This window comes from Vulpes vulpes, chromosome 13, assembly GCF_048418805.1.
Source record: "Vulpes vulpes isolate BD-2025 chromosome 13, VulVul3, whole genome shotgun sequence".
NCBI classification, from domain to species: Eukaryota; Metazoa; Chordata; class Mammalia; order Carnivora; family Canidae; genus Vulpes; species Vulpes vulpes.
The window spans coordinates 71995126-72021779 of NC_132792.1; the positions used below are offsets into that span (position 1 = coordinate 71995126).

The 26654-nt window shown below is 36.2% G+C and overlaps 1 protein-coding gene across 3 annotated transcripts in view; it reads right to left on the reverse strand.

Moving 5' to 3' along the window:
* The window catches only part of TGS1 (trimethylguanosine synthase 1), a 40699-nt gene that overhangs the window by 7551 nt on the left and 6494 nt on the right, over positions 1 to 26654 (reverse strand). For 2 of the 3 annotated variants that reach the window (XM_072734712.1, XM_072734713.1), the window contains 10 exons: positions 24907 to 25067; positions 23743 to 24568; positions 20824 to 20941; positions 19282 to 19368; positions 17235 to 17410; positions 15173 to 15475; positions 12933 to 13088; positions 10794 to 10937; positions 6711 to 6927; positions 5704 to 5782 (listed from right to left, as the gene is read on the reverse strand). In XM_072734712.1, coding sequence (XP_072590813.1) covers positions 5704 to 5782; positions 6711 to 6927; positions 10794 to 10937; positions 12933 to 13088; positions 15173 to 15475; positions 17235 to 17410; positions 19282 to 19368; positions 20824 to 20941; positions 23743 to 24568; positions 24907 to 25067 — 2267 coding nt within the window. Of the gene's footprint in view, positions 1 to 5703; positions 5783 to 6710; positions 6928 to 10793; positions 10938 to 12932; positions 13089 to 15172; positions 15480 to 17234; positions 17411 to 19281; positions 19369 to 20823; positions 20942 to 23742; positions 24569 to 24906; positions 25068 to 26654 lie in introns of all 3 variants that reach the window. The other variant, XM_026011531.2, reaches the window with a different exon arrangement.

Genomic DNA, 26654 nt, shown 5'->3' on the forward strand with positions numbered 1-26654 from the left:
GACTTCATACAAACATTCTACTCTGCTCAAAGACTTCTATCCATATTGTGTATATTTACTTTTAAAAACAGAAGTTTCCCATATTTGGAATGCCTGGTGGATCCAAAGCTAGTATTGGCTGTAACTGTATGAATGTCAAAGGAGAAAAATGAAAGAAAACACAGCAAGAAATAGGCATTTAGTAGATAAATACATATACCCTGGGTCCTCTGAACTGAAGCTAATTAGTTCCGAAGTTTCAGTTGTGATTTCCCTCCAAGAGTCTAGCACAAAAAAACTTTCTACATTAGTTAATGAGTTGGAGAGTGAGAGTTTAGGTAACAACGGAATATGTGTTTGGAGTAAGTAACCCCCCACACAGAAAAAGGGAATAAGAGACTGAGGTAATAGGGGACTTAGAAAAAAATATTTTACTAGATACAGAAAACAATTAGCCTCATCTCCTATGTGGAGGGATCACAGAACAAGCTGTATCTGTACTGAGATCATACTCAGTTTAGTTACCCTAAATATAAATATTCTCCAGAGTACAAATCTCCCTGGATGGGAAATTATTCTTTATAGACATTTCTATGGGAAAAATGCAGCCTGAGTTTCAAACCACCAACTCATAAGCTTGGGGAACCCAGACCATTTGTAAGTGCAAGTTGCTATGACATTCTAAATGTTCCATAACAAAAAAGCTGACTTCTCTGTAACGCTGCTTTCTTTCTTCGTGCAGTACTGCTGTCTCTTGCGTTTTAAAAATCCTACATATGGTTAGATTTTCTTTATTTTAAAAAGAAAAGTTGACTTCCTTCTGTAATTTGTTTCAAATTTAATACCAAACAATATAATGAACTTGAAATTTCCATTTTTGACTTTTATTATTCTTCAGTGTCATTACTCCCTCTACAGGTAGAAAATGTGAATGAACTACCAACCATGATTCTACCATGTTTTTGAAGTAAACCAAAAACACACATTAAAGAAAAGTTACCTTTCACCTTGGACAAAAGCTTATTTAACTAGAAAAGACATATTCATTGTAACTTTTGCAATAAATAGTAAATTTCCTATTGTCATTCAAGTATCCAGGTAAGTCTACCTAATATTTAATATAAGGATCATGCAACTTATGAGGCTAGTTATAGAGCATAATATTTACGTGGCAAATAACAATTATGGAATCAACAGGCTCAACTTTATCTGGGAGTCTAGGATGCAGGTCAGAGTCACATGAGTAGCAGATACAGTTTAATATCAAATTTGATATAAAAATGCAGGGAGCAAGAGAATAGTGCTTTTTCTGTAACTGGTACAGCATAGTGTTTGGAAGGTCTAATGTATAAGTAGGTTACAGGTGACAAGATCTAATTTCATCTCCTTCTAACCCATGGAGTGAGAGCTCATGCTTGTTCATCTTATTTATCTTTCTCTTAGCCCAGAGAATCTCCACTCTGGCAGCATGTTACAATCGTTCGGGGACTTTTAAAAACTTTATGTGTGGGTCTCAACCAGAAAATAATCAGAGTGAATCCTTCCCAGTAGACCAGAGTACTAATACTAGTAGTTTTAAGAAGCTATTCAGCTAAAATGATAAAACTCTCAGAAGAAAATACAGGGAAAAATTTCATGATATTGGATTTGGCAACAATTTCTTGAATGTGACACCAAAAGCACAGGCAATACATAGAAAAAAACAGCTCAGTTGAACTTCATCAAAATTAAAAATTTTGTGCAGCACAGAACACTATCAAAATAGTACAAAGACAACTCATGGAATGGGGAAAAATACAGGCAAAGCATATACTAATAAGAGATTAATATCCAAAATACGCATATGTGAATATATGCTCAACATCATGAATCATTAGGGAAATGCAAATCAAAACTATAATGACATAGCATTTCATACCCATTAGGATGGCTATTATTATAAAAACAACAAACAGAAAAACAAGTGCTAGTAAGAATGTGGAGAAACTGGAACTCTTAAAAGAATTGCTGGTAGGAATGTAAAATGGTTCGGCTGTATAGTGGATCCCCAAGAAACTAAACAGGATTACTCTATGGTTCAGCAATTTTGCTTCTGGCTATATACTCAAAAGAACTGAAAGCAGGAATAGATACTGTGCACCCATGGCAGCATTATTCATATCAGCCAGAAGGTGAAAATAACCCAAAATGTCCACAGATGAATGGATAAACAAAATGTAGCATTTATACACAATGGACTACCATTCAGCTTTAAAAAGGAAGGAAATTCTGACATGTTGAAACAGGATAAACTTCTCGGATACTACCTCAGTGAAATAAGCTAGATATAAAAGGATAAATACTGTATAATTCTACTTATTTGAGGTTCAAGGAGATAGTACAATGATGGTTGCCAGGGGCAGGTAGTAAGGGTAATGGGGAGTCAGTGTTTAATTATAGTTTCAGGTTGGGAAGATGAAGAAATTCTGAGATGGATGGTGGGAATGGTTGCAAAACAATCTGAATGTATTTAATGCCACTAAACTGTATGTTTACAAATGGTTCATTGTAAGTTTCATTATGTGTATCTTACCACAATGATAAAAAAAAAAAAAAAAAAAAAAAAAGCCACTCAGGCAATTCCAATTAGCAGCCAGAGCTGAGAGCCAGTGTTCCAAAGACTAAGGAGATAAGCCAAGATTGGGATAGTGTGACAAACTGACACAAGACTATGTCCACATATGCTCACTTCCATGTCATTGGTGCTCTTGCCACCTTCTCCTCAACTCCTACAATCCAAGCTTCTTCAAAGTCCAGTTTATGTCCTAGACCATCAGAGCCTTTCCTGAAGTCATTCCATGAGAAACGGAGAGCATTTAATCTCCACCTTTCTTATGAGAAGGTTGCACTGTCATCATTTATGTCCCCACTGACCAAAGCCCTAGGAAGATGATGACCTAGCATGAGTGCTGGCTACTGCAAGACAGCACTAGAAACAATACAGAGGGAAACTGCCAAACAAAAGAAATCTCTGGAGACCCAGGATGGTGAATGTGTGTGTACAGGATGAGGGGGAGTGCCTCTGGCTTGGGGCAGGAAAAAGGAAAACGAAAACTTAAAAATTCTGCTCTTGGGGTGCCTGAGTGGCTAAGTCGGTTAAGCAGCCAACTCTTGATTTCGGCTCAGGTCATGATCTCAGGGTTATGAGATTGAATCCCGTGCCAGGCTCTGTGCTCAGCAAGGAGTCTGCTTGAGATTCTCTCTCTCTCTCAAATTAGTTAATTAATTAATTAATTAAATAAAAGAAATTCTGCTTTTGCTGCTCTGTCCCAATCACCCTGTATTCAGTATATGCTGCCTCGTTTACAGAAACTGGGAACTCTGGTCTAGGTTCAGGAGTAAAGTTAAGGCAGTCTGAAAAAAAATTCTGCTGTGAAGAGCTGAGAGGAACAGGTGGGAACTAATCCCTTACAGTCACTGTCTTACTCTACCCTCTCCATTCCAGTGAGTTGATGAATGACACTAGCAGATTAAAGAATACAGCCTTTAAATCTGCTTTTGTCCAGCTCCTCCTCAAAGGTGAGGAGTTGTGTCCTGAGATGGTGCTTGGTGATAATTAGCTGCAGTCCTGTGGTGTCTGGGTTGGCCACCCCACAGCTTACTCATTTTCAGCTTTTGAGGTTATCACTGGGGTAACATAGCCTTTTAGCAGTGATAGCCTTTTAGCAGTGGTTCTCAAACCAGGCTACACACTGGAATTACCTGGCAGCTTTAAAAAACTGGCTAGATCAATTTCTGAGATGAGGCTTGGCTATTACAGTTTTTACCAGGGTTCCTGGGGACCCTAACATACAGCCAGAGTTGACATTAGTTTCTAGCCTGGCCTGACTTCTTCTGCATTACTTGAGAATAGTCAATACACAGTAAGACAAGACATTTGGGAACCACAAGTATTTCATGGAAGAAAAACAAAATGGATTCTAAATTATATGGAAGAAATGATAGATCAGATTAAGAATTTAAAATTCTTAAAATAATAGTAAGAGATATTATTAGAGTATAAAAGAAGAAAACAAGAAATAATAGTATAGAAATATTAAGTAAAAGAATGTAACAGTTGAACTAAAAATACAATAGATGGGATAGATAACATAACTCATACACCTGAGGAATGAACTGGTTGGAAGACCAGATCTCCCAGAAGAAAAAGGAAGAGAAAAAGCACTGGGAAATATATTGCCTGTGCTTTTGGTGTCACATTCAAGAAATTGTTGCCAAATCCAATATCATGAAATTTTTCCCTGTATTTTCTTCTGAGAGTTTTATCATTTTAGCTGAATAGCTTCTTAAAACTACTAGTACTAGTACTCTGGTCTACTGGGAAGGATTCACTCTGATTATTTTCTGGTTGAGACCTACACATAAAGTTTTTAAAAGTCCCCGAACGATTGTAACATGCTGCCAGAGTGGAGATTCTCTGGGCTAAGAGAAAGATAAATAAGATGAACAAGCATGAGCTCTCACTCCATGGGTTAGAAGGAGATGAAATTAGATCTTGTCACCTGTAACCTACTTATACATTAGACCTTCCAAACACTATGCTGTACCAGTTACAGAAAAAGCACTATTCTCTTGCTCCCTGCATTTTTATATCAAATTTGATATTAAACTGTATCTGCTACTCATGTGACTCTGACCTGCATCCTAGACTCCCAGATAAAGTTGAGCCTGTTGATTCCATAATTGTTATTTGCCCACGTAAATATTATGCTCTATAACTAGCCTCATAAGAAGTTGTATGATCCTTGGTGGGCTTACTTGGATACTTAAATGACCATATATATATATATATATATATATATATATATATATATATATACAGTTATATATATAGTTTTATATATATATAGTTATAAAAGACTAACATCCACATAATGATGTCCCAGAAAAAAGAACAAAAGTGATAAGAAGTTTGGTGGAAAAAAAAAAAAAAAAAGAAATTTGGTGGAATAGGTAATGGGAGATACTTTCTCCAGAACAAGATTAAAAACCTCAGAACGACAGGGTCAGCTCTCAGTGTCAGAGAGGAGAGAAAGGAAAACTGTAGAGCTAGTTAACACTACAGTAAAATTCAAAATATAAAAAGACAAAAGATTTTTCAACAGAACGCTTCTCACACATTAGATATGTAGTGTTTATAGAAAGTAAATCAAATAAACATGAAATAAAGACATCATTGAATCTTTATGAGCCAGTTTTACCAAATACAATTCTACAAGAGACAATAATAATATTAAGTGTTTATGGGAAGAATGGAATAAATATACTTATTAGTCAAATATCCTACACTCCAAGACTATATTTAAACTGGCCAAATTAAGGTTTCATCTATCTGTGTATTTCTATTTAAGCTCCTCTTTGAGGAATACCTAAAACCTCTCCTCTAAAGGTAGGTATTAGTAAAGACAGATCTTGGCTAGTTTAGGTATGTACATTTGAAATACAACACAGTTACCCTTTCAGAGCATATAATTAAAAGGGTTCTATTTTATAGACAGGAGCTGTAAAGATAAAGTAGATGAAACAGGCATTGATTTAACTGCCAAACACCTTCAGTTTTCTAATAATAGTAAAAAAGTCAGTCTCATAAATATGTTCTCAAAGGAAGGCCTTATATCTTTTTTCTGCCCATTTTTTGTAATGGTTATGCTAGAGGCTCATAGAAGTTCTTCAGTAGTGGCTTACCTGGTCAATATCAGCATTTCTTGGAAGAAAATAAACAATATTATTAGTGATCTTCTGGGAAAGCCTGAAGATTTCAAAGGTGGACAACAGTTAAGGAATGGTAACAAAAACAACATTAATTTCTGATCAGAGATATGTCATAATCCAAATGTATTTTGATATGTAACTATAAGATAACATACATTTAGATCCTCTAATGGAACCTAAAAGAGAATTAAGTAGATTTTGTAATTCAGATGGGTCACTGAAATTAAACCTATTCATCTGATTATCCTTGTGGAAGACAGCCAAGAGCCAGAAAGACACTTTCTCTTTTTGCCATTTCCTAATTATTTGAAAATAGAACAGGAAAGCATATCACCTTTTTCCAGTAAAGAATAAAGACACATAAATCTGGTCGTTGTGGTTTACATTCTAAATTTTAGTTAGTAATTTAGAAACATGCTTCCTGTTAGAGTCAAATAGATGATTCCTCTGGGGAGGAGAGATAAAGAAAGGGTCAAATAATAAGTGCTATTCTTTATGAAAGAAGGGTTTGCTTCGGTATCTTGAAAGAGTAACAGGAAACATTTGAAGATGCAAATAGAATTAGCACAAGTCAGTGTAAGCTGAAGAAAAGTTAAGGGATGGTCACCCAGAGTCTAGGGATAGGTCTTGAAGAAACTCCCAATTTTCTTTTTTTTTTTTGAAACTCCCAATTTTCAAGATAATAATTTCAAGCAATTAATATTTCCTAGTTCTTGTTTTATAATGATAAAATTGGATAGTAACCAAAGGAAATATGACTTCACATCTGCCATTCTTCTTGAAAATCAACTACCACTTAATTTTTACATACTGGCTCTTTATGCAAAATCAACTCGAATCTATCAAGTGCTACTAGTGAGTATCTCCCTATTTCACTAACCTCTTTCTGAAATACAGACACACAACATACACTCACTCACATGCACATCTTTCTCTCCACAACCATTGTTTGAGTAAACTCTCAGCCTTCTAAAGGATATCCATCAGGAGACATCATGGTCCTAATGTCAAAGGTCTCTGCAGTAGCATAGTCTGGTCCTCCCCAAGGGGGGCTAAGAAATACAACATCAGCCTTTAAGTGAGAAGCCAGCAGGAGGAAATCTCCACAGATGAACTCTATCTTGTCTGCTATTCCATAAACTTCAGCATTATTGCGAGCAAGATCAATCTTAACAGGATCAATATCAATGGCAATCACTAAAAGGGGGAAAAGAAAAGATGAGTCAAATGACACTGATCTATAGAACAGTTCATCTTCTGAGTAGTCTGATTTATTTTTCTCTGTAAAAGAACTTTTTTTTTGAAGACTAAGGGAGTTTGGCACATATACCAGAGATAAAGAATTTAATTAAAAATTTTAATCTAAATTAGAAAAATTCACTTGTGTAGTACCAAGAAAATGTGACTGAAGGACCTGGCTTTCAAAGTTTGGTCATTCAGCCAGCTTTTCCAAAACCAGTAGTGACAGTTGCCATATAGTATCTACTGGGAGGTAAACATGTGCTTAGTACTGTGCTCTGAACAGCCTGAGCAGCAAACACTTGGAAAGGTTACTGACTGCATGTCAAGCTTGTAACACTAGGATTTCAGAACAGATCCATTTCCTAAAACGAGACAGAGTCCAAAGAAAAACAAATGTGACTTCTACAGAAAAGCAAATTAAAACACATTATGACAAACCCATATAGCCAGCTTATGAAGAAATGTAAAAACATCTGTTGATAATGTTTAATGAGACCTCACAGGAAGAAGGAACCAACAACGATATGTTGTGATCAACATATCAAATGGGTTTTCATTTAATTTATTGCAATTTCATAATTAGCAATGCAAACATATGTTAATTTTAGCTCACTCCTCTGGCAGTAAATAACTCAAATGCACCTGTATGTGCACCAGGGTACTAGTGGCAATATTTTATATTTGGAAGGTCTAAGTGGAACCCTGATGTATACACCATGGTTGTCATGGAAACAGTTTTCTAGAAAATGCCAGTTTCAAAATTTGTTAACACTTTTGAGAAATAATGCACTAAATAAATCACTTCAACAATGAATACAAGCTCCAATCACATGTTGAAATTATGCATTTACAATGCTATTTTTTCTGTTCTAAACAAGTAATATTCGTAAAAGAAAAGATGAAAATGTCCTTTTCAGCTGTTCAATCTACTCCAATTGTAGTACAGAGACAGACGGAAAAATATGCTAACACCAAAAACTCAATGGGAAAAATTATTTTCAACATCAAATATATTCAGTCAATCTTCATGTTTTTTCATCTTCATTTCTCCTAGAGGCTGCTTTGTCTTTAGGCCTAACAGAATGTAAGCACTTGGTCTATTATGTAAATGAAATGCTGACAAATGTTGGATGACATTTTATAGAACTGCATTGTCCAATAACAATAGCCGCTACCCCTATGTGGCTATTACCTTTAACTGATTAAAATGAAATGAAGAATTTAGATCCTCAGTCACATTGCCACATTTCTTTTCTTTCTTTTTTTTTTTTTAAAGATTTATTTATTTGAGAGATGGCAAGCAAGCTAGCGAGCCAGGAGAGGGGCGGAGGGAGAGGAAGAGAGACTTCTCAAGCAGACTCCGCGCTGAGTGCAGAGCCTAACGCAGGGCTCAATCCCAGGACCCTGAGATCATGACCTGAACCAAAATCAAGACTTGGCCGTTTAACCTGCTGAGCCACCCAGACGCCTCCACACTGCCACATTTCAAATGCTCAATAGCTACATGTGGCTAGTGGCTATCTTACAGGACAGTGCAGATACACAACACTGCTATCATCACAGAAAATTCTAGTGGATAGCAGTAATACTGAAGTATACAGAAAGGTATAAAATTTTTAACATTAGGGATTCCTGGATGGCTCGGTGGATGAGCATTAGCCTTTGGCTTAGGGCATGATCCTGCCGGGATTGAGTCCTACATTGGGCTCCCCACAGGGAGCCTGCTTCTCCTTCTGCTTATGTCTCTGCCTCTCTCTGTGTCTCTCATGAAAAAATAAATAAAAATATTAAAAAAAAACTTTACCATCAAAATGCAAAACTTTGTGGATTCTCTAACCATTCAGGTGAGTATACTCATAGACAACAACTACCTGAATAGAAGGAAATAAGAGGCACAACAGGATCATGTCAATTATAAACAATCCATTTTCTCATATATATGGATACATGTGGGTATTCATGTACATTCACTTAAAGAGTAACTGATTATATACATATGTGTATATACAAACATACATACATGTGTGTATATATAAGCCCACATACAGATAGATATACAGGCACACAATTACACTTCAAAAGTTTTGAATTCCCTACGATGATGCAGTCAGCTCTATCATACTAGGTGCAGTACATATAACTAAAATTAGGACATCTGTGTGAGCTGCTGCTGATTTGGGGGAACAGGTCATGGGACACTACTATACTGAACATGCTTCTGAGCTTCTCATTCCATATGCTGCAAGGACAGAAGCCAGATCCTGATACTACTAGGGAGGCGTTGTGTTTGCTTCCTTTTCCTCTCAGAGGCTGTTCATCAGTAAGCATGAGTGATTAAAAGATCCTAAGGGGCTGGGATAACACGGCAGAGGTAGCCTTCTTTTAGCTTGAGACCCACAACAGACATTTTTCTTTACCAAATGTATACAGAGCTGCATAAAGTCTTGGCAAGGTACCTATATACAGAGAAATATAAATCTGTAATATGGATGGTTTCCATAATATTTTGAAAATATTTTCAGACCTATTTGCTGCTTTATCAGAGGACAGATTTTTAGAGTTGTCATGTTATGATACAATGTTAAAATGAAAATAAATTTGACAACTTTTGAGGAAAAATCATTTTCAACCAATAAACACTGAATTGAGCTCACAGGACTGGCTTATCTGGCAAGTGCAGAGAAAAAAATTTTACGAGTAAATAATGAATTCAAGGAAAACTAGAAAATAATTCCTATTCCAGGAAAATGTGAAAACAACTTTAATTGAGGCTATTGGACCACATAAGGTGAGCAATGTCATGCCCTGGAACATGATTAAATAAGGGTTACAGTTCATTAGCATGGGTTTGGGTCTCAGAATCAACGTCAAATTCTCCTTCATCATTTTCTAACTTCTATATTATGCTTCCAGAATCATACTTTCCTAGTTAATCTTTAGAACTTTATATAAATTAGTAAGACTTAATTGTAACTCACTGAAATGGAAGCTACATGTGTATGTTGGGGGGAGAAAAAACATCTTCAGAATATGACTTAATAATTGATGTCTTTAAAATGTCACATCATACTACACTTTAAAAAGAATTTAGAAAGATCAGAGATAGCAGAAAAAAGTGAGTAAAAACTCTTGGCTTCATGATTCAGTCATGATCATTTGGGCAGACCGTTCAATTTTATAAAGCTTCCTTTCCCCTGTGAAATAGCACACGTACCTACCTACTTGTCATAATTCTTAACACATATATAGTGATAGAGGTTTTCTTTTTCATGTTTCAAAAATCAAACAACCATAAGAATGATATAATACTTAAAAGGTTTTTGGAGTCCTATAATGTTCAAGCTGAAAGGGATTACAGAGGATATGTCAATTTAAGGTTTCCTTTAAATTGAGGTTAAATGATGTCCAAAGTCATAAAGGTGGCAAAGCTGGAATTCTCTGTCCCCTCTTCTTCTAAAGAATGGTTTTCCTTTTTAATATTTATAGTTTTATATAATGTTATAATCTTCACTTTGTCAAGCTATGTCTGTGTAATTCTGGATAAGTTATTTCATCTCCTTATTTCCCACTTTATTTGTGAAACGCAGACAGTAAAAGATACACTCACAAGATAACTGACTAATAAATTAATATATATTAAGCACTTACACCAGTACGTGATACAAAGTATATGCTTAATATATGCTAGTTATTATTATTTTAAATACTTGGCATCACATTACTAATTATGTATTAAATCTCAGCAAAGATAGGCTGAAACAAAATGAAACATTTATTGAAACTGAAAATAAATTACTTTTCTTCCTTTGATGGCATATTACCTCTCTTTCCGGTTAAGGCAAACTGAATAGTATTTCCTCCAACTCCACAGAATGCATCTACTACAATGTCACACTTGAAGGACTGGCTGACCCGGCCAGCAATGTGTTCAGCAATCTTCTCAGGGGTAACTGAAAACCAGCCCTCTGTGAAGGGAAGAGTATTTCTGTTAAGATGTTTAGTTTCAAGAAGCCAGCCCAAGCATAAACATAGCAAATATTATTATCTACACAAGCAAAACTTAGCTTCTCTTCTCAAAAAATTATAGATTATTTTTGTTTTTTAAAGATTTATTTATTTATTTGACAGAGAGAGAGAATGTGCACATGAACAGCGGAGGGGCAGAGGGAGAGGGAGAAGTAGACTCTCCTCTGAGCAAGGAGCTTTATGTAGGGCTTGATCCCAGGACCCTGAGATTATGACCTGAGCCAAAGGCAGATGCCCAGCCAACCCACCCACCCAGGTGCCCGTAATTGACTTAGTTTTAAAAAAAAGTTCCACAAAACTTGTTATAAAAAGGACCAGTACCATTTCCCTTCCCAATTTCCACAGAAGCAAGCGCCTTAATTCTTGCCTGATGCTTTTGTAATATACTTCCAATAATTGAATGGAATTTTAGTTTTTCTGTTTGAAGTATTAACTACGGACTATTATGAACGATGGAAAGTTAGCTATTCAACTGGCCAACTCCCCAAACTCCACCAAGTTTCCTGTTTCATTTCTAACAGGGAAGCATTGAACCAGATTTGTACTCAACACTTTGGAAATATTTGTACATTTCCAAAGGGTCAGGAAATGAAAGGAGCTGATTGCAACAGGTTGCAAAATTTTAAGAACAGCAGAACTCTCTTCATTTTCAGAAATGGGTTCCTAAACCTACTCCAAAAGAATGAGGGTACTAACCTCTTTTCCCAATAGAAGAAATTAACATTTTTTTCAGAAAGATATTTCTCTGAACAAAATGATACACCAATTTTCTTGTTCTCTTTCCTTACCAAAAATCTAAATGGCTCCTCACTGCTGGAAGAATAAAAAAATAAACTCCTTTTATAGAATTAAAAAGCTTTTATCCAGTCTTATTTCTCAAACTCCCATGTGCTTTCTCCAATGTACAATATTTTATAATTATAAGAGGTTCAAAGAACCTAAAATTCTAACCCCAGATCAAGCTTCCTGATTTTGATAGTTAATAAAGATTAACGTTTAAGTAGCCCCAATATGAAAATAAGCATCAACTTGCAGAATTGAGAAGGTGTTCAAGACATAGTAGGAACACTCAACAGAAGAACTCAGTTTCCAGTGTTAATTCATCAAATTATATCTTTCTACACTAGATATTACATCATCAGATATTCTGCTTAACAATCTATTGTTCTCCAGGTGCCTGGGTGGCTCAGTGGTTGAACATCTACCTGTGGCTCAGGTAGTGATTCTGGGGTCCTGGGGTGGAGTCCCATTTCAGGCTCCCCACAGGGAGCCTACTTATCTCTCTGCTTATGTCTCTGCCTCTCTCTGTCTAACAAATAAATAAATGAAATCTTAAAAAAAAAAAAAAAAAGCCCAAACCCAACAACAATCTATTGATTCCCTTTGCTACCTATGGTAAAATACAGATTAAGTATAGTTAAGCCTGAATATGAAATTTTAAAAACACATATGTATCTAAATTGAGAGACACTGTAGAAAATAACTGGTCACTCTTCTTTGGACAACATCAAAGTCATAAAAGACAAAAAGACTGAGGAACTATTCCAGACAAAAGGAAACTAAAAAATCATGAAAACTAAACGTAACATGTGATCCTATACTGGAAGAAAAAAAATGCCATAAATAACATGATTAGGGTAACAGATTAGACTAGGATCTGGACTGCAAATGATAGTATTGTAGCAATGTTAAATTTATAATTTTACCCTTGTTGCATAAGTATCCTTGTTCTTAGAAAATACACACATAAGTACGAAGAAGTAAAAGCAACTGGACCAGAAACACATAGAGAATGGTAAGGCAAATGTGGCAAAATGTTAGAACAGTTGAATCTGGTAAAGGGCATTATGAATTTCTTTTTTACTATTCCTGCCACTTTTCTGTAAGTCTGAAATTATTTCAAAATAGCGTTAAGCATTATATATATATTTTACCTCTGTCCAGTTTAATCCCATCATCAAAGCGGGAGAAGAGCCTGTATCTCTGGGCCCAGTATTTTGCCAGCTCAGGAACAGCAGCTATCTCAGGAGGCAGACCAATTACCTTTTTGCTCTTGTTTTTTTTCTTCTTCTTTTTCTTTTTACTTTCAGCTAAAATAAAAGAATATAAATACGCAGATGCCCAGTATGAAAAAAGACAATCAAAGATGAATTTATGTAAAAAGTATAGCCAGGTTCAGTATTTATAATTAGGGAATGTACTGCAGACCATGCATTCAACAGCATCCCAGGAGAAGCAGGAGGGCATACTGTGCATAGCACAGACTTTAGATTACAGCCTCTATTTTGCTATTTAAAAGCTCTCTGAGCTTGGAACAGTAATCCAGGCTCTCTAAGATCTAATTTTTAATTCCTCAAAAGGAATGAATGATAGTATTTTACCTATTTACTTCACAGGATTGTAAAGGGAAATATGTAGAGATACTACATAGGTATAATAGTTATTACGTTTGTTAGATAAGACACTGTTTTAGTCGGTCAAATGTGGAAGCCCAAGGAAGCCCAAGCATTTCTCTTCCCTTCTTTAAAATAAAACCTCTTAAGGACTGATTAAGCTCCTAACTTTCAGCTTGGTCAGTCCTCCGAATCCAGATATGACCTGAAGGTCATATGGCTTCTGGGAAATTAAGACAGGTCACTGCTTTAAGATTAATAGGGAAGGATCTCATTCATTCAGAGATTGATTTTTTCTTAGACAATTTTTATTAATTTGGTAATTTGGTTTAAATTCTGAGCAGATTAGAAATAGCAACTTAGAAAGAGTGCTGTCACAGCTAAGTAAAATGACAAGAACTGATGCTGACAAATAAAATTACCACCAATCCTCAAGGATAGGACTATATCTTATTATGGTCATCTGATCATTGCAAACAGCAGAACTGTCATCAATAGCGAAGTATAGTAAGAGTCTTTTAGGAGAGGGGATACTAACATTTTGAGTGAACAAATCCTTACTGCGCAAGATCATCCTTGCAAGACCATACAACATTATATTAAGCAACCCAGTGTACACTAAGTGCCAGGACTCCTAGATCATTCTAACAGCCAATATCTTCCAAATGCCTCTGGTGAGGAACCACCAGCATTATGAGGCAAGGTAATTAGGGGAGGACAGGAAAATGGGATGGAGGAATCAGACAACCTGGTTTTGAGTCCTAGCTATGCCACCCACTGGCACTGTGACTGCAGGTGAGTTTCTTAGTTTCTCTGAGTTTACTGTGTGTATTTTTAGGATGGGGATAATCCTGCCTACCTCACTGGGTTATTTTATAGCTTAAATGAAAATAAGGCATATGAAGGCATTTTAGAAGTCTGCAGGTGCCACATGAACATCAGCTGTACGTGACAATAAAAAAATTTAAACTACCTTATGTATGCTTTTTAGAAAGGCAAAGAAGTATGTGATACAAAGAACTCAGCTCTCTCTACACACACATACACACACAGAAAAAAATTAAGATTCAAATGAGGTATTTTCCTCAATACTAAATTAAGAAAGAGACCATCATAATATAATTGTTTCATTAGATTAAGTCTGAAATCATTCATTGATAAAAATGAATACATGTCAAATGAAAATTTCTACCTCATAAAAGCTTCAATGTTCCAGTGAATACAATTATAAATTAAAAAAGAACATTTGCTGTAGAATACATTCAAACAGTATACAAAAGGGCATAAAGTGAAAATGTGACTCCATTCTCCATTCATTTCAAGCAACTACTACAAATACCTTATGTCAGGGTGCAATCCAAATAACAAACTACTACTACCAACAACCATTACCATAAAATACAAAATATATAAATAAGCAAATAAATTAATCAAAAGGAAAACCAGGGAAAAACCAAATTTCAAGAGGGATAAAAGGGACTTCCAGCTAGCTACCTTTAGCCCAGGGAAGAGGGCAGCGGCAGAGACCAATCTTAATGGCATAGACAGAGGTATAGACTCAGTTTTCCCACATGCCTGGCCTTTTATTTTATCATGCTTGCCCAACAAAAAGTATAGTGTTCTGTGCCAAATCATAGCTACTAGCACATTTACACTTACTGTGCCCTCTCTCTAAGAAATAAACAGCAGTGAATCCTTAAGTGTAGAGATGATTCAGAACTGCAAACTAGGGAAGCACACTATCTAAATTCATCAGCAGGTTGAAGCATATTTAGTCTTACCTTCAGTTTCTACCTGAAGAGAGTCTGGAGTAATCTGAGTAATACCATCTTCCTTATCTGTAATAATTACTATCGTGCTGTCTCCTTCATTTTTTTCTGTTTCAAGTTCACCAGCTGAAGACGTGGCATTACACTTTTCAGGCTCTGGATTATTTGTCTCCAGTGGGTCATCACCTTCTTTAACAGACATTTCTGGTTCTTCTGAATCACTGCTTGTGCACGTGTCTTGTACATTGTCATGAGAAACGGATTCCTGTGATGCTTCCTCATCCATTGGTTCATTAATCCATTTTAGGAATTTTTCTACCTGAAATTAAGTCGTTACAGGCTTGAATTCATTCCAAATTATACCGGCTTTACCATTTGGATCTCACTGAGAAAATGTTCTAATTATTAACTCTGATAAGTATACTAGATTACACAAGCTAATTATACAGAATTCTGAGCTAACTGCACTTTAGTATCTGGACATACCATGACCTTATTAAAGATTTCTTTAAAAGAAAGAAAACATCAGATTAAACATATAACAATGACTTTCCTGTAATCAATGAACACTAAGAGGATAAAGCTGAACTGTTCCAGTAGCTTTCCACAAAGGCTTCTAACAATATAACATGATATTATTATTACAAATGTACCTACTTATTGAGTCACTAATATTAGCTTTACAAATTATACAGACCTTTCTTCAAAGGCCCAGGCTATGATAAACTGTACTCCCTGCACCAAAGATAAACTCTAAAAAGATTAAGTGCCCATCTCTCTGTAAGAAAAAGAACAGTGCTAATCTTAGAAAGAATGCAAGCTAACCTTTAATGGAGCAGTAGAGTCAGTACAATGATTTCTAAAAACTGGGTTTCTCAGAAATGTTAACAAGGTGTTAACAGATGATATGTACTTCCTTGCAAACTTCTATAACAAGAGTATTTTTCATAACAGATCTTCATGATCTTCCCATGAGTTAGGAAATTGGAAGATGAGCACAGGCAACAATCCAGAATCTTCAAAGGGGCTATGCCTAAAAACAAAGGGGCTATGCCTAAAGACTGGTTGGTCTGATATTGGGAAATGTGTTCCAGATATAGCCTGGGCCACTAAAATATTAGAATATTATCAGTGACCAACCAATCCAAAATATAACACAAATAAATCCAGCTATAAATATATAGCAGGTTTTGGAAGAATGCTGACGTTGGGAAAGATAATGTATCCTAAAGGTAAAACAAGGTCATCACCAGGTCTGGAGGTTTGTTATGTTGCTCAAAGGTGCTGTTAGAAAAGTAACTGACACAAAGGTTCTGCTCACTAAAAAGTATTTTTTTTCTCCTATAGTGGAGAATTATCACTCATCAACCAAAAATAATTCTAATTACTTTTGTTTTTCAAGTGCATGGACAGCAGGTAACAGCAGAGTCCTAGAGAGGGGCATGAATATTCCAGTTAGCAGTGTATTCACTAAATTAGCATGAAACTATTAGGATGAACTGGTTAGTGCAATGTTTGATTGATGACCTCAAAATTAAGGCTTACAATTAATGCTGGACCAGAAACTGACTTCCAGGATCCTACTTAAGCCTGAAGCAGATGAAAAATTCTCACTGTTACTATGTGTATAGGAGGCAATTTTACCTATTTATCTTCCCAGACACTGATACTTTGTAGCTTTCAAAACATCCCCTCTTCATATTATTACCAACTTATTCTTTTTCGAATTTGGCTCACATGATATATGCCTTTAGGAAGCAAGGGGAAGAGAATATTAGGTACTTTTATATCTGGTAGAAATAGGATTTTTACTTGAAAAAAAATTTTTTTTCGAAGATTTTATTAATCCCCGAGAGAGAGAGAGAGAGAGAGAGAGGCAGAGACACAGGCAGAAGGAGAAGCAGGCTCTATGCAGGGAGCCTAACGTGGGACTTGATCCCAGGTCTCCAGGATCACACCCTGGGCTGAAGGCGGTGCTAAACCACTAAGCCACCCAGGCTGCACTTGAAAAAAATTTTAAGGAGTCAAGCTTACAAAATAAATTCTATCTGTAAATATACAACAAAATTTAAACCTACCTTAGTCAGAGTTTTGCTTTTTTTGAATGTTTTTTCTGACTCTTCAGTAAAGAAAATGTGTTTGTTTTTCATATTTATTTGTCTTCTCATGTCCAGGAACTTTGACTTATACTTTACATTCTTCTGTAGGTATCTGACCCGCCGATGACTGAAATTTGAAATTCCACCGTATCTGTGGCCAAACCAAAGGAAGTTGACTCAAACCTTAAATTCTATGAGTTTGTTTTCTTACATGAAAAGAATAAAAATGACAATTTTCACTATTTTTCTACTAGTAGCCACCATATTAATTTCATTTTTCTAAATTACAAAAGTTAGAAATAAAGTTTGAATGCAGAGGAGTTTAAGGTCTTGGTTGCATGCTCATTTTCAACTAAATGTGAAATGCCGGTTGAGGATATCAAATACCTTATCTGTAACAGAAAGCATATACCACATAGTAAAATGTAGTAAAGAAATTGCAGAAAAATATGACCCCACTGCACATGAGGGAAATCTTATCTTTTCTCATGGTGAGATGATACCAACTGCAATGGCCTTTAAGTACCATAAAGGAGAGATAACTGATAGTTTAAAAAATATTCATAATATTATGAGCATGTATTTCTGAACTAATAATTTGGATTCAATTTATTTTATTGTTATTATTTTTAAAAGATTTTATTTATTTATTCATGAGAGACACAGAGAGAGAGAGAGAGAGAGAGGCAGAGACACAGGCAGAGGGAGAAGCAGGCTCCATGCAGGGAGCCCGACGTGGGACTCGATCCTGGGTCTCCAGGATCATGCCCTGGGCTGAAGGCAGATGCTCAACCGCTGGGCCACCCAGGAGTCGCTGGATTCAATTTATAAGTCAATTTTTAGATCTATGTCCTTTTCTTGCGGCCTTCATATTATGTAGGTATCAGTTAAGATTTCATAACTAACAAAGTCTCACCCCTTAGAAACATCAAAGACCATAATATTTGTTTAAATCACTGGTACAAGCTGACACAGATGGTAGGTCTTTAATGAGCCTTAACTATTCAGTTCAGTCTTCATGGTATATGCAATAAACCCTTCAATATTCTTGTACTTAATGCTTGGGCATTTAATCCTAGAGAAAACTTATACTTTCTGTATACAAACATTTGCAGCAGCTTTATTTGTCCTGGCAAAATACCACACGCAATCCAAATGATCTTGAATAGATGAATGGTTAAACAAACTATGATACTCCCATACAGTGGAATACTATTCAGCAGTAAGTAGGAATGAAACATTGGTAAACATAATAACTTGTGGGGAACCTCAAGGGCATATGCCTAGATCTTAGGAACAACCTAGAGGTACATACAGGGTAAGTCACACACAAGGATTAGATAAATAAGCATGTACTGATAAATCAGGATGTTCATGGTACATTGTTAAGGGGAAAAAAGCAAGCTGCAAAACAAGTATAGTATGATTCTGTTTTTGTGTTTTTATGAAAAGGGAGTAACCGTTTTATATGTACATAATCATAAAAACACACAAGTAAATTAGGAAGGATATATGCCAAACATTGCCTACCTCTGAGGAGTGCTTTGAAAGATTTTTATTCTTTCTTCTGTTTTGACTTTTAATGTTTTCATAATAATAAAAAAAGGGCTACTTCAGATCTGAACTTTTCATGACATGCTTGCTATACATGTCAGACATATACAGAGGTAGATACATGAGATGCTAGGTGAAAAAGAGAACCATACTTAGAAGTCTCAAGAGCTTGGCTTGAATCCCTGATATGATCCTAACTCACAAGCTCTGTGGGCTGCAGTTGCTTTATTCATGAAATTTTAATAATGATACTGGATTGCTATGAAGTACAACTGAGTTAATAATACATGTGAATATATCAAATGTGTGGTAATCTCTCTGTAAGAGAGGTTAATGTTTTAACTGTAACATCTCAAATGGTATCAATTCCATAACCATCATTAGCTACTGAATATCAGAGAACTTGAAAACAGCTGAAGTGTTAAAATTTCAGACAATAGTATTTATGTTGTATTTATGTATAATTACTTTTGTCCTGAGCCATGCTTGAATCCCAGAAGGGAACCATTGTCATCAAAGTCTGAATCCGGGTTTTCATCAATGTCCAGTTCATGGCTAAACAAATAAACAAAAGGTAAACAGCGATAAGCCATTATGTCCAGAGCCCACCAGTTCAGGTAAGTATCAAAAAGATACATAGTCAACCTACACACACTTTCCTATTACAACAATCAACCACAGCTCACAAATCCAGAAAGAAAAGAAAGAATAGTTTACTCAGATTTTCCAGTTACCCAGGAGTGTCTGGAACACAGCAACAGGCACTCAAATCCTAATTATCTCTATTCTTGAACATGGTACAGACATAGATCTCTCTGACACAGATCTCTCCATCCACCTTTGGAAAAATACCTGTAAAAGCTGTAGCCTTAAACTAATCTCCTAGAGGGCTTTTAGAAGTCTTCCTTAAAGACAGCGAAACATTTGAGAAGTATCAAGCCAACCAAAAAAATTACAGAAAAAAAATATTAAGAAGAATAAGATTGTGATACAAGTGATAAGTAACCCATGATCATTGATCTATTGGGGATGCCTTCTTGACTCCTATTACTTTGTGACAGTACCAAGTAAGAAAAAATGGTAAGAAATAATTTCTACAAATTAAGGCCACTGAACATTTACAGTGGACCTATTAGGTTCCGGAAATGTGAATACACCACCCACATAGTCTCTGCCTCTGGGAACTAAAGGTGGAATTAACAAGCATTGTATACTATGTGGAAGGAACACAATGGAGGCATGCTTTTATGTATATACTAAGTTACTGAGCCTCTAAAGCTTGTAGATTGTTTTTCTAGAAGCTGTACGGAACATAAAAGTCTTAAGTGGAACATATCATATCCTGTCAAAGAAATAAAATGTTTTTAGCTAACATCTAAGTTCTATAATATCCATCCTTTCTTTGTATTTTATGGAATTAGCATTTGACCATATCCTATCTATATTACTTGCCACTTGTTTAATTTAACATATCAACAGTATACTAGCACTGCTTCCAGAAGGGTCGGTCTGGGTGTTAGACCTGGAGCTGCCACTGTTTTGCTATATAACTCTGGGCAAGGCTCATTTTGTCTTAATATTACTATCTATAGATTAAGAGCATTTGATCACATACTTCTGAGGTCTATTTTAGCAGTAAAATTCTGTGATAATATATGTGCAGACTTTTGGGAAAAAAAAATAGAACTTCCTTGAGACAAACCATATCTACCAATACAGTTAAAACTGTCATCCATTGATATCTACTGTCAGATATAATTACATGCTAGCTCTTGTCTTCCCAATGAGCTCATTAAAAAAGCATCAGTTCCATTCTAGAAATGAGAAACTGGCAGAGTAAGAGTTGGGATTTGCAGGTGTTCCAAGGCCCAGGTCTCGCTAATACATCTCATGTTTTCTCCTCACGGGATTAACCGTACTGTAATATAACAAGTGCTTCACAGCCACTCCCTCATGGACACAAGTGCTTATGCTACCGCACTGTGGAGAGAGAGGTAATATGCAACTTGCCTCCTCTTGAGTTTGCTTGGCTTCCGTTCAGGTGGATCTTCTTCACTCTCATCTCCATCAATACTGTTGGGGTGTAGTCTTTCTTTGATTGTGCTTGCTTCTGAAGAGTCCTGTGAATCTAAAGAGGCAGAGATATTGCAGTGGCAGATATTTCGTCTGACAACTCTTCTGCCTTTTGCAAAGGCTATCAAAATATTTTTGTCACTTTTCTGCAATGAACTTACACGCATATCAGGCACAGTGCCAGACCACATCTACCTATTTTGTCTATCTCCATGTAGACTCTGAGCATAAAAAAAGGTAGCTATGTCTATCAGAGTTTAAAAGTTTCTATCATTTAACTATTTAAAAAGGAATCTAAAACTCTTTCTTCATAGCTATCCAAACAAATCTACACAAATTAATCCACAGTTAGTTTTGTGATAGCTGAACAGTTACCACATTTTGATGGAACTTTAATTTTAGAGGGAGGGGGCAGCCCCGGTGGCGCAGTGGTTTGGCGCTGCCTGCAGCCTGGTGTGTGATCCTGGAGACCCGGGATCAAGTCCCACATCGGGCTCCCTGCGTGGAGCCTGCTTCTCCCTCTGTCTGTGTCTCTGCCCCTCTCTCTCTGTGTCTATGAATAAATAAATAAAATCTTAAAAAAAAATAATTTTAGAGGGAGGGAAGGGGGAGGGAGAGAGAGAGTCTCAAACAGACTCTGCTGAGCACAGAGCCCAACTCAGGGCTCAATTTCATGACCCTCAGATCATGTCCTGAGCTGAAATCAAGAGTCAGACGCTTTTCTGAGTGAGTGACTTAGGCATTCTACTTTTTGATGGATTTTAACTTAAATCATGCTGAAGATAGCATAATACATTGATTAAAAATGATTTCTCCTTATTAAGAAGCAAATAAATTATCTCTAATATAGCTCTTAAATCAAAAGTAACAGTAGGGTAAACACCACCATTTTAAAAGAATATTTTTAACTTGTGGGAGCTCCAACTGAGGCACCTGTTTTTCTTCAGACTGGCATGAAGCCAGTAAGTGGGACTGGCAATGAAGAACTATCTGCAGTGTAGATATAGTGGGAAGTTTTAAGTGTGTGGGCATAGACTATTTCAGGAGAGTACCCAACCATTAATAGTAGAAAGCATACTTACATAGAAATGTGATATATACCTTGTGTAATTTTTTTTTAAGATTTATTTACTCGAGAGAAAGACAGCGTGCCCATGGGGGATGTGGGGCGGAGGAAGAGGGAGAGGGAGAAGCAGACTGCTCCCTGAGCAGGGAGCCCAACTCAGGGTTCAATCCCAGGACCCTGGATCATGATCTGAACCGAAGGGATATGTTAACTAACTGGGCCACCCAGATGCCCCTATACCTTGTGTTTTGATCTCAAGGCAGGATCTAAAACAAATCAAAACCTAGATTCCCAGACTGATCCTGATGACACTCACTGGACCTAATTAAAGAAATGGCCAATCTATACATGTTAGTTAGGAAATAGGCAACAGAAGGTACAAACTATGAGGTTTACTATGTTTGACAAAGGCAAAAAATAGGAAGATAAGGAAAGATAATTAAAGGAATAACATGAAGGAATAAGGACAGGAGCCAATACATTGGCCAATACCCATATTTCAAGTTTTATGGTCAAAATCAGCATAGAAAGTAATCAAGAAAGTATACAATATCAAAAGACTAATATAAAATAATCACATTATTAAAAAAATATGATAACACCACCAAAATAGAAAGGAATGAGAATACCTAAGTAAGCTCCATTGGAAAAGCACAGAGACAAAAGGAATTAAAAAGTAGAGCAATTGACTAACTCTCTAAAGGAACCTCTCAGCTGGATGAAGATCAGCAATCTGAGAAGCAAAGCAAAACCAACTGTTAAATAAAAGGCCAAAAGCTTTTGCTTCATATAGGAATGAGGCTGAGAAGAAAGTCCTATATTACAAATATATTTTTTTTAACAACAAACATCAAGAATGCCAGGAAGACATTCTTAGTGGCCTTCAGGAAATTCAGAAATAAAAAAAATTTTTCTCTCGTTTTCCTAGTGCCATCAGTTAGAATTCTTGTCCCCAGCAAAAGCAATTCTTACCAACCTCTGACTTTTCTTAACACGCGGCTCACTGGCTTTCTTTATTCCTTTCTTTAGTTCTTTAGACACCAGTTTCCATGATAGGTTTTGTTTTGCTTTGTTTTAAATCACTTAGGCTGGAGTCACTCAAGCTCCTTATCCTGGATATTTTATAAGAATCCTGAAGTCAATCCTTCCAATTATAAATTAATAACATGCCTTGTTGAGATTCCCTACAGAGCAAGACTTCCATTTGTGTTGAAATAAATTCCAGATATGACTTAATCAGATTTGCCTGATGTCCATTGTGTACTCTGAACCATTCTCTAATATGGCTCTTATAAATTCATTTGCTCCAAGCAACTTTAGAAGTTCCACACTCACTCTATATTAAATTTCTCGAGGGAGTTTCAAGTTTTAATTCACTGGCCATCAGCGTACAAGTGGAAGGAACAAGACTTTTTTTTTTTAAAGATTTTATTTATTTTATTCATGAGAGACAGAGAGAGAGAGAGAGAGGCGCAGACATAGGCAGAGGGAGAAGCAGGCTTCCCGCGAGGAGCCTGATATGGGACTTGATCCCAGGACCCTGGGATCACACCCTGAGCCTGAGGCAGATGCTCAACCACTGAGCCACCCAGGTATCCCAGGACAAGATTTTTGTGAACCCTAAGCAAATATTCTTATTATTTATATGAAAGGGTAATAAACAACTTGTGATATATGCATTAAATCATATTATACCATAAAATGTAGTTGGCATTGTGCAACCCTACCATTAAGGATAATGTAGGTTAATTTTCCTGTTATTTGGTAGGATAAATCTTGGGCTATCTTACCAGGAGCTGGTTGGTTTGTGCTTCTGTTCCCAGACAAGTTGCTGTCCTTGGTTCCTCTATTGCATGGTTCACTCTGGCCAGAAGCAGGGCATTCTCTGCTGCTGCTGACTTCACTTAGCCACTGATGTCCATCACAACTTACTGAAGAATCTAACTGGCTCTGTTCCATTTCCTCTGAATTCAGACTCATATGACTAATTCCACCAAGGATTTCGTTATGCTCTTTGTCACTGGAACTAGAGCTTTCACTATCAATCGTAACAGATGGAGATGGAAAGGACATTACGTCTGCCTTCATGCAATTTTCATCTTTCTCACTGTCAACTTCTAACTTAGAGCCACAAGTATCTGTTTCACAGGTTTGTGAGACATCAAAAGTCCAACCCTGACCTTCCCAATACTGAAACTGTTCCAAATAATACCAATAAAGTTGACTATAATGTTGCTCCCATTCCTCCTTTGTATCAGGAATGTTCCAAGGTTCAGAACATAGTGTCTGACCTGAATGTTTTTCTTGCCAGCTTTGCCATAATAGTCCTCCACCATATTCATTCCAATACTTTTCCCACCTCTCTGTAATTTCTAGCTTTGGAGATAATGTATTTTCAATAGGAAGATTTTCAGTTTCAATGTCTTCTTTGGTTTTAAGTTTACATGTTTTGGTACTCTCATACTGTTCAACTGAAGATGGATCGTCTGAAGCCAGTATGTCATCTTCTTCACAATCTTGTCTCCAAGATTCTCTCATAATTTCATCTAAGTACTTCTTCTGGTGTTTTTTCTTTTTCTTTTTTATTTTAACTTTATTTCTAGTATTCATAGACACCTACATAAGATAAAGAACTACAACGTAAAATGTACCTCATAAACTGTAAAAGAAAGCAGAATCAAAGTCTATTTTAAATATTAAATTAAATAATATATCGTCAAATCCCCATCTTGGGTTTTTAGTTACACAAACAAGTTAAATCTTACTATTTATGTTTCTAGGAGGAAAAATCACAAACGGACATACATCAAAACTTATACTTTTAATTTTATAAATATGTACATTTGAAAAGAGGTGGAATGCTCTAATTTATGAATATATTAGACAGGATAAAAAAAATTCTTTGTGGTATTTTATGAAGTAAATGAAGAAACAAATATAAGTAACATACTTACCTCAAAATTCTTATGTGCAGATACCCCACCAAACTGAAGTGGTAGTCCCATACTTCTCATGAGTTCAGCTTCAGAATCAAGTTCATTTTCATCTAGGCCTAAGCCTTTGCTGTCATGTGACTCTGCAGTACCACCTTCCTCCTCTTCTGTAGCGTGGTCTCCTACAGACAGGATTTGTTAGCTTCATTTTAGAGAAAATGTAGATGCCAGTTTTTTCATCCTCATTTTGTTTTATTTTTTATTTTTATCTATTTATTTGCACATGCGAGAAAGCAGAGAGCGAGCACAAATGCACCTGAGCAAGGGGAGTGGCAAAGGAAGAGGGAGACAGGCAGACTCCCCCCTGAGCAGGGAGTTCAAGTCAAGACTTCATCCCAGGATCCTGAGATCATGACCTGAGCCAAAATCAAGAGCCAAATGCTCAACCAACTGAGTCACCCAGGCCCCTCATCCTCTTTTCAAAAGAGGAACCTGAGAGTTATGTAAATGTTATGATTTTTAAGGGGTGATATAGACTAGTAAAAAAAAGCCAATTAAGAATCAAGAGATAACTTCTAGTCTGCCTCTGCCTGCCACCAGCTACCCATTCAACTTATACTTATTGAGCACCTCCTCTGTGCTATGCACTGTGCAAAGTACTGAGGATATAAGAGGGAACATGGCAGAAAAACCACAGGGAAAACATATTTTTACATTCCTTATATGCAGTATTACTAAACTAGATCAGTGAATTTAAAACGATGATTTGTGGAGTTATTTTAGGAGCTAGTAATAAGAGAGGTGAAAGGTATGTCCTTAGGCCCTTCATGGGTATTTCAATCTTCAATCACAACTGGGATTTATATTCTGTGACTCTGTGTGAAAGATGATTTAATGAAAGGGTTCTGCTATTAAAAGTCTGAGATCCACTGTACTAGAAGATCCTTTCAAATCTTTCAAATCCCTGATTCTCCCAGAAAACCTGTTTTATTACAACAAAATAAGTTTAGCTTTATATTAATACAGTTATATAATAACATATCAGACCAGTAAATGGAAAATGCCATTCAAATGTTCCATTTACCGTTTAAAATGTGAAAAAATATTACTTTATACATTAGCATTCAATTAGGGATGAGCTGCACTCCAGCTAAATGATCATAGGCAATAGAATGGTGAATCTTACAAAGCAAAAATGGACACTAAAGAAGAGACATCCTCTGTGTATAAATTCTACTAAAACAAAGAGGGGAAAAAAAGATATCTATCTAAATAATAAAGAGGATTCCACTCACCATTTCTTTCAGTGGACTTATTAAAGTACAGGAGAACAAACAGAAAAAACAAATGTGCTAAGTTTTATATTCCTTTCCTGGTATGCATATTTTATGTTCAGCAGGAGCCCTGGTGTCTAAAAGAAACCTTATTTGTATATTACATTGAAATACAAACCAAATACTTCATTCAGTGATCAACTGAAGAAACTGTGATTTGTTCCATCATTGCAAGAACTAAAGGATTTTTAAAGGTAACATGACACGCTTTACTTGTACTGACTTGAGCCTAGAACTCTTGCTAGTTTTCCCTTTATTTAGATAAACAAAAAAGATCTGTGTGGAAGGAACAAATGGGGTCATAGAGGGAAGTCTGAGAGAGAGAGAGTAAGACAGTTTTCAGGTAACCAGATGAAACTCAAAGTACCTAACAAATTCTATTTGTTACTTGGAAAAGTTAACCCAGATGGTGGCTTCTTTCCTTCAGGCAGAAGA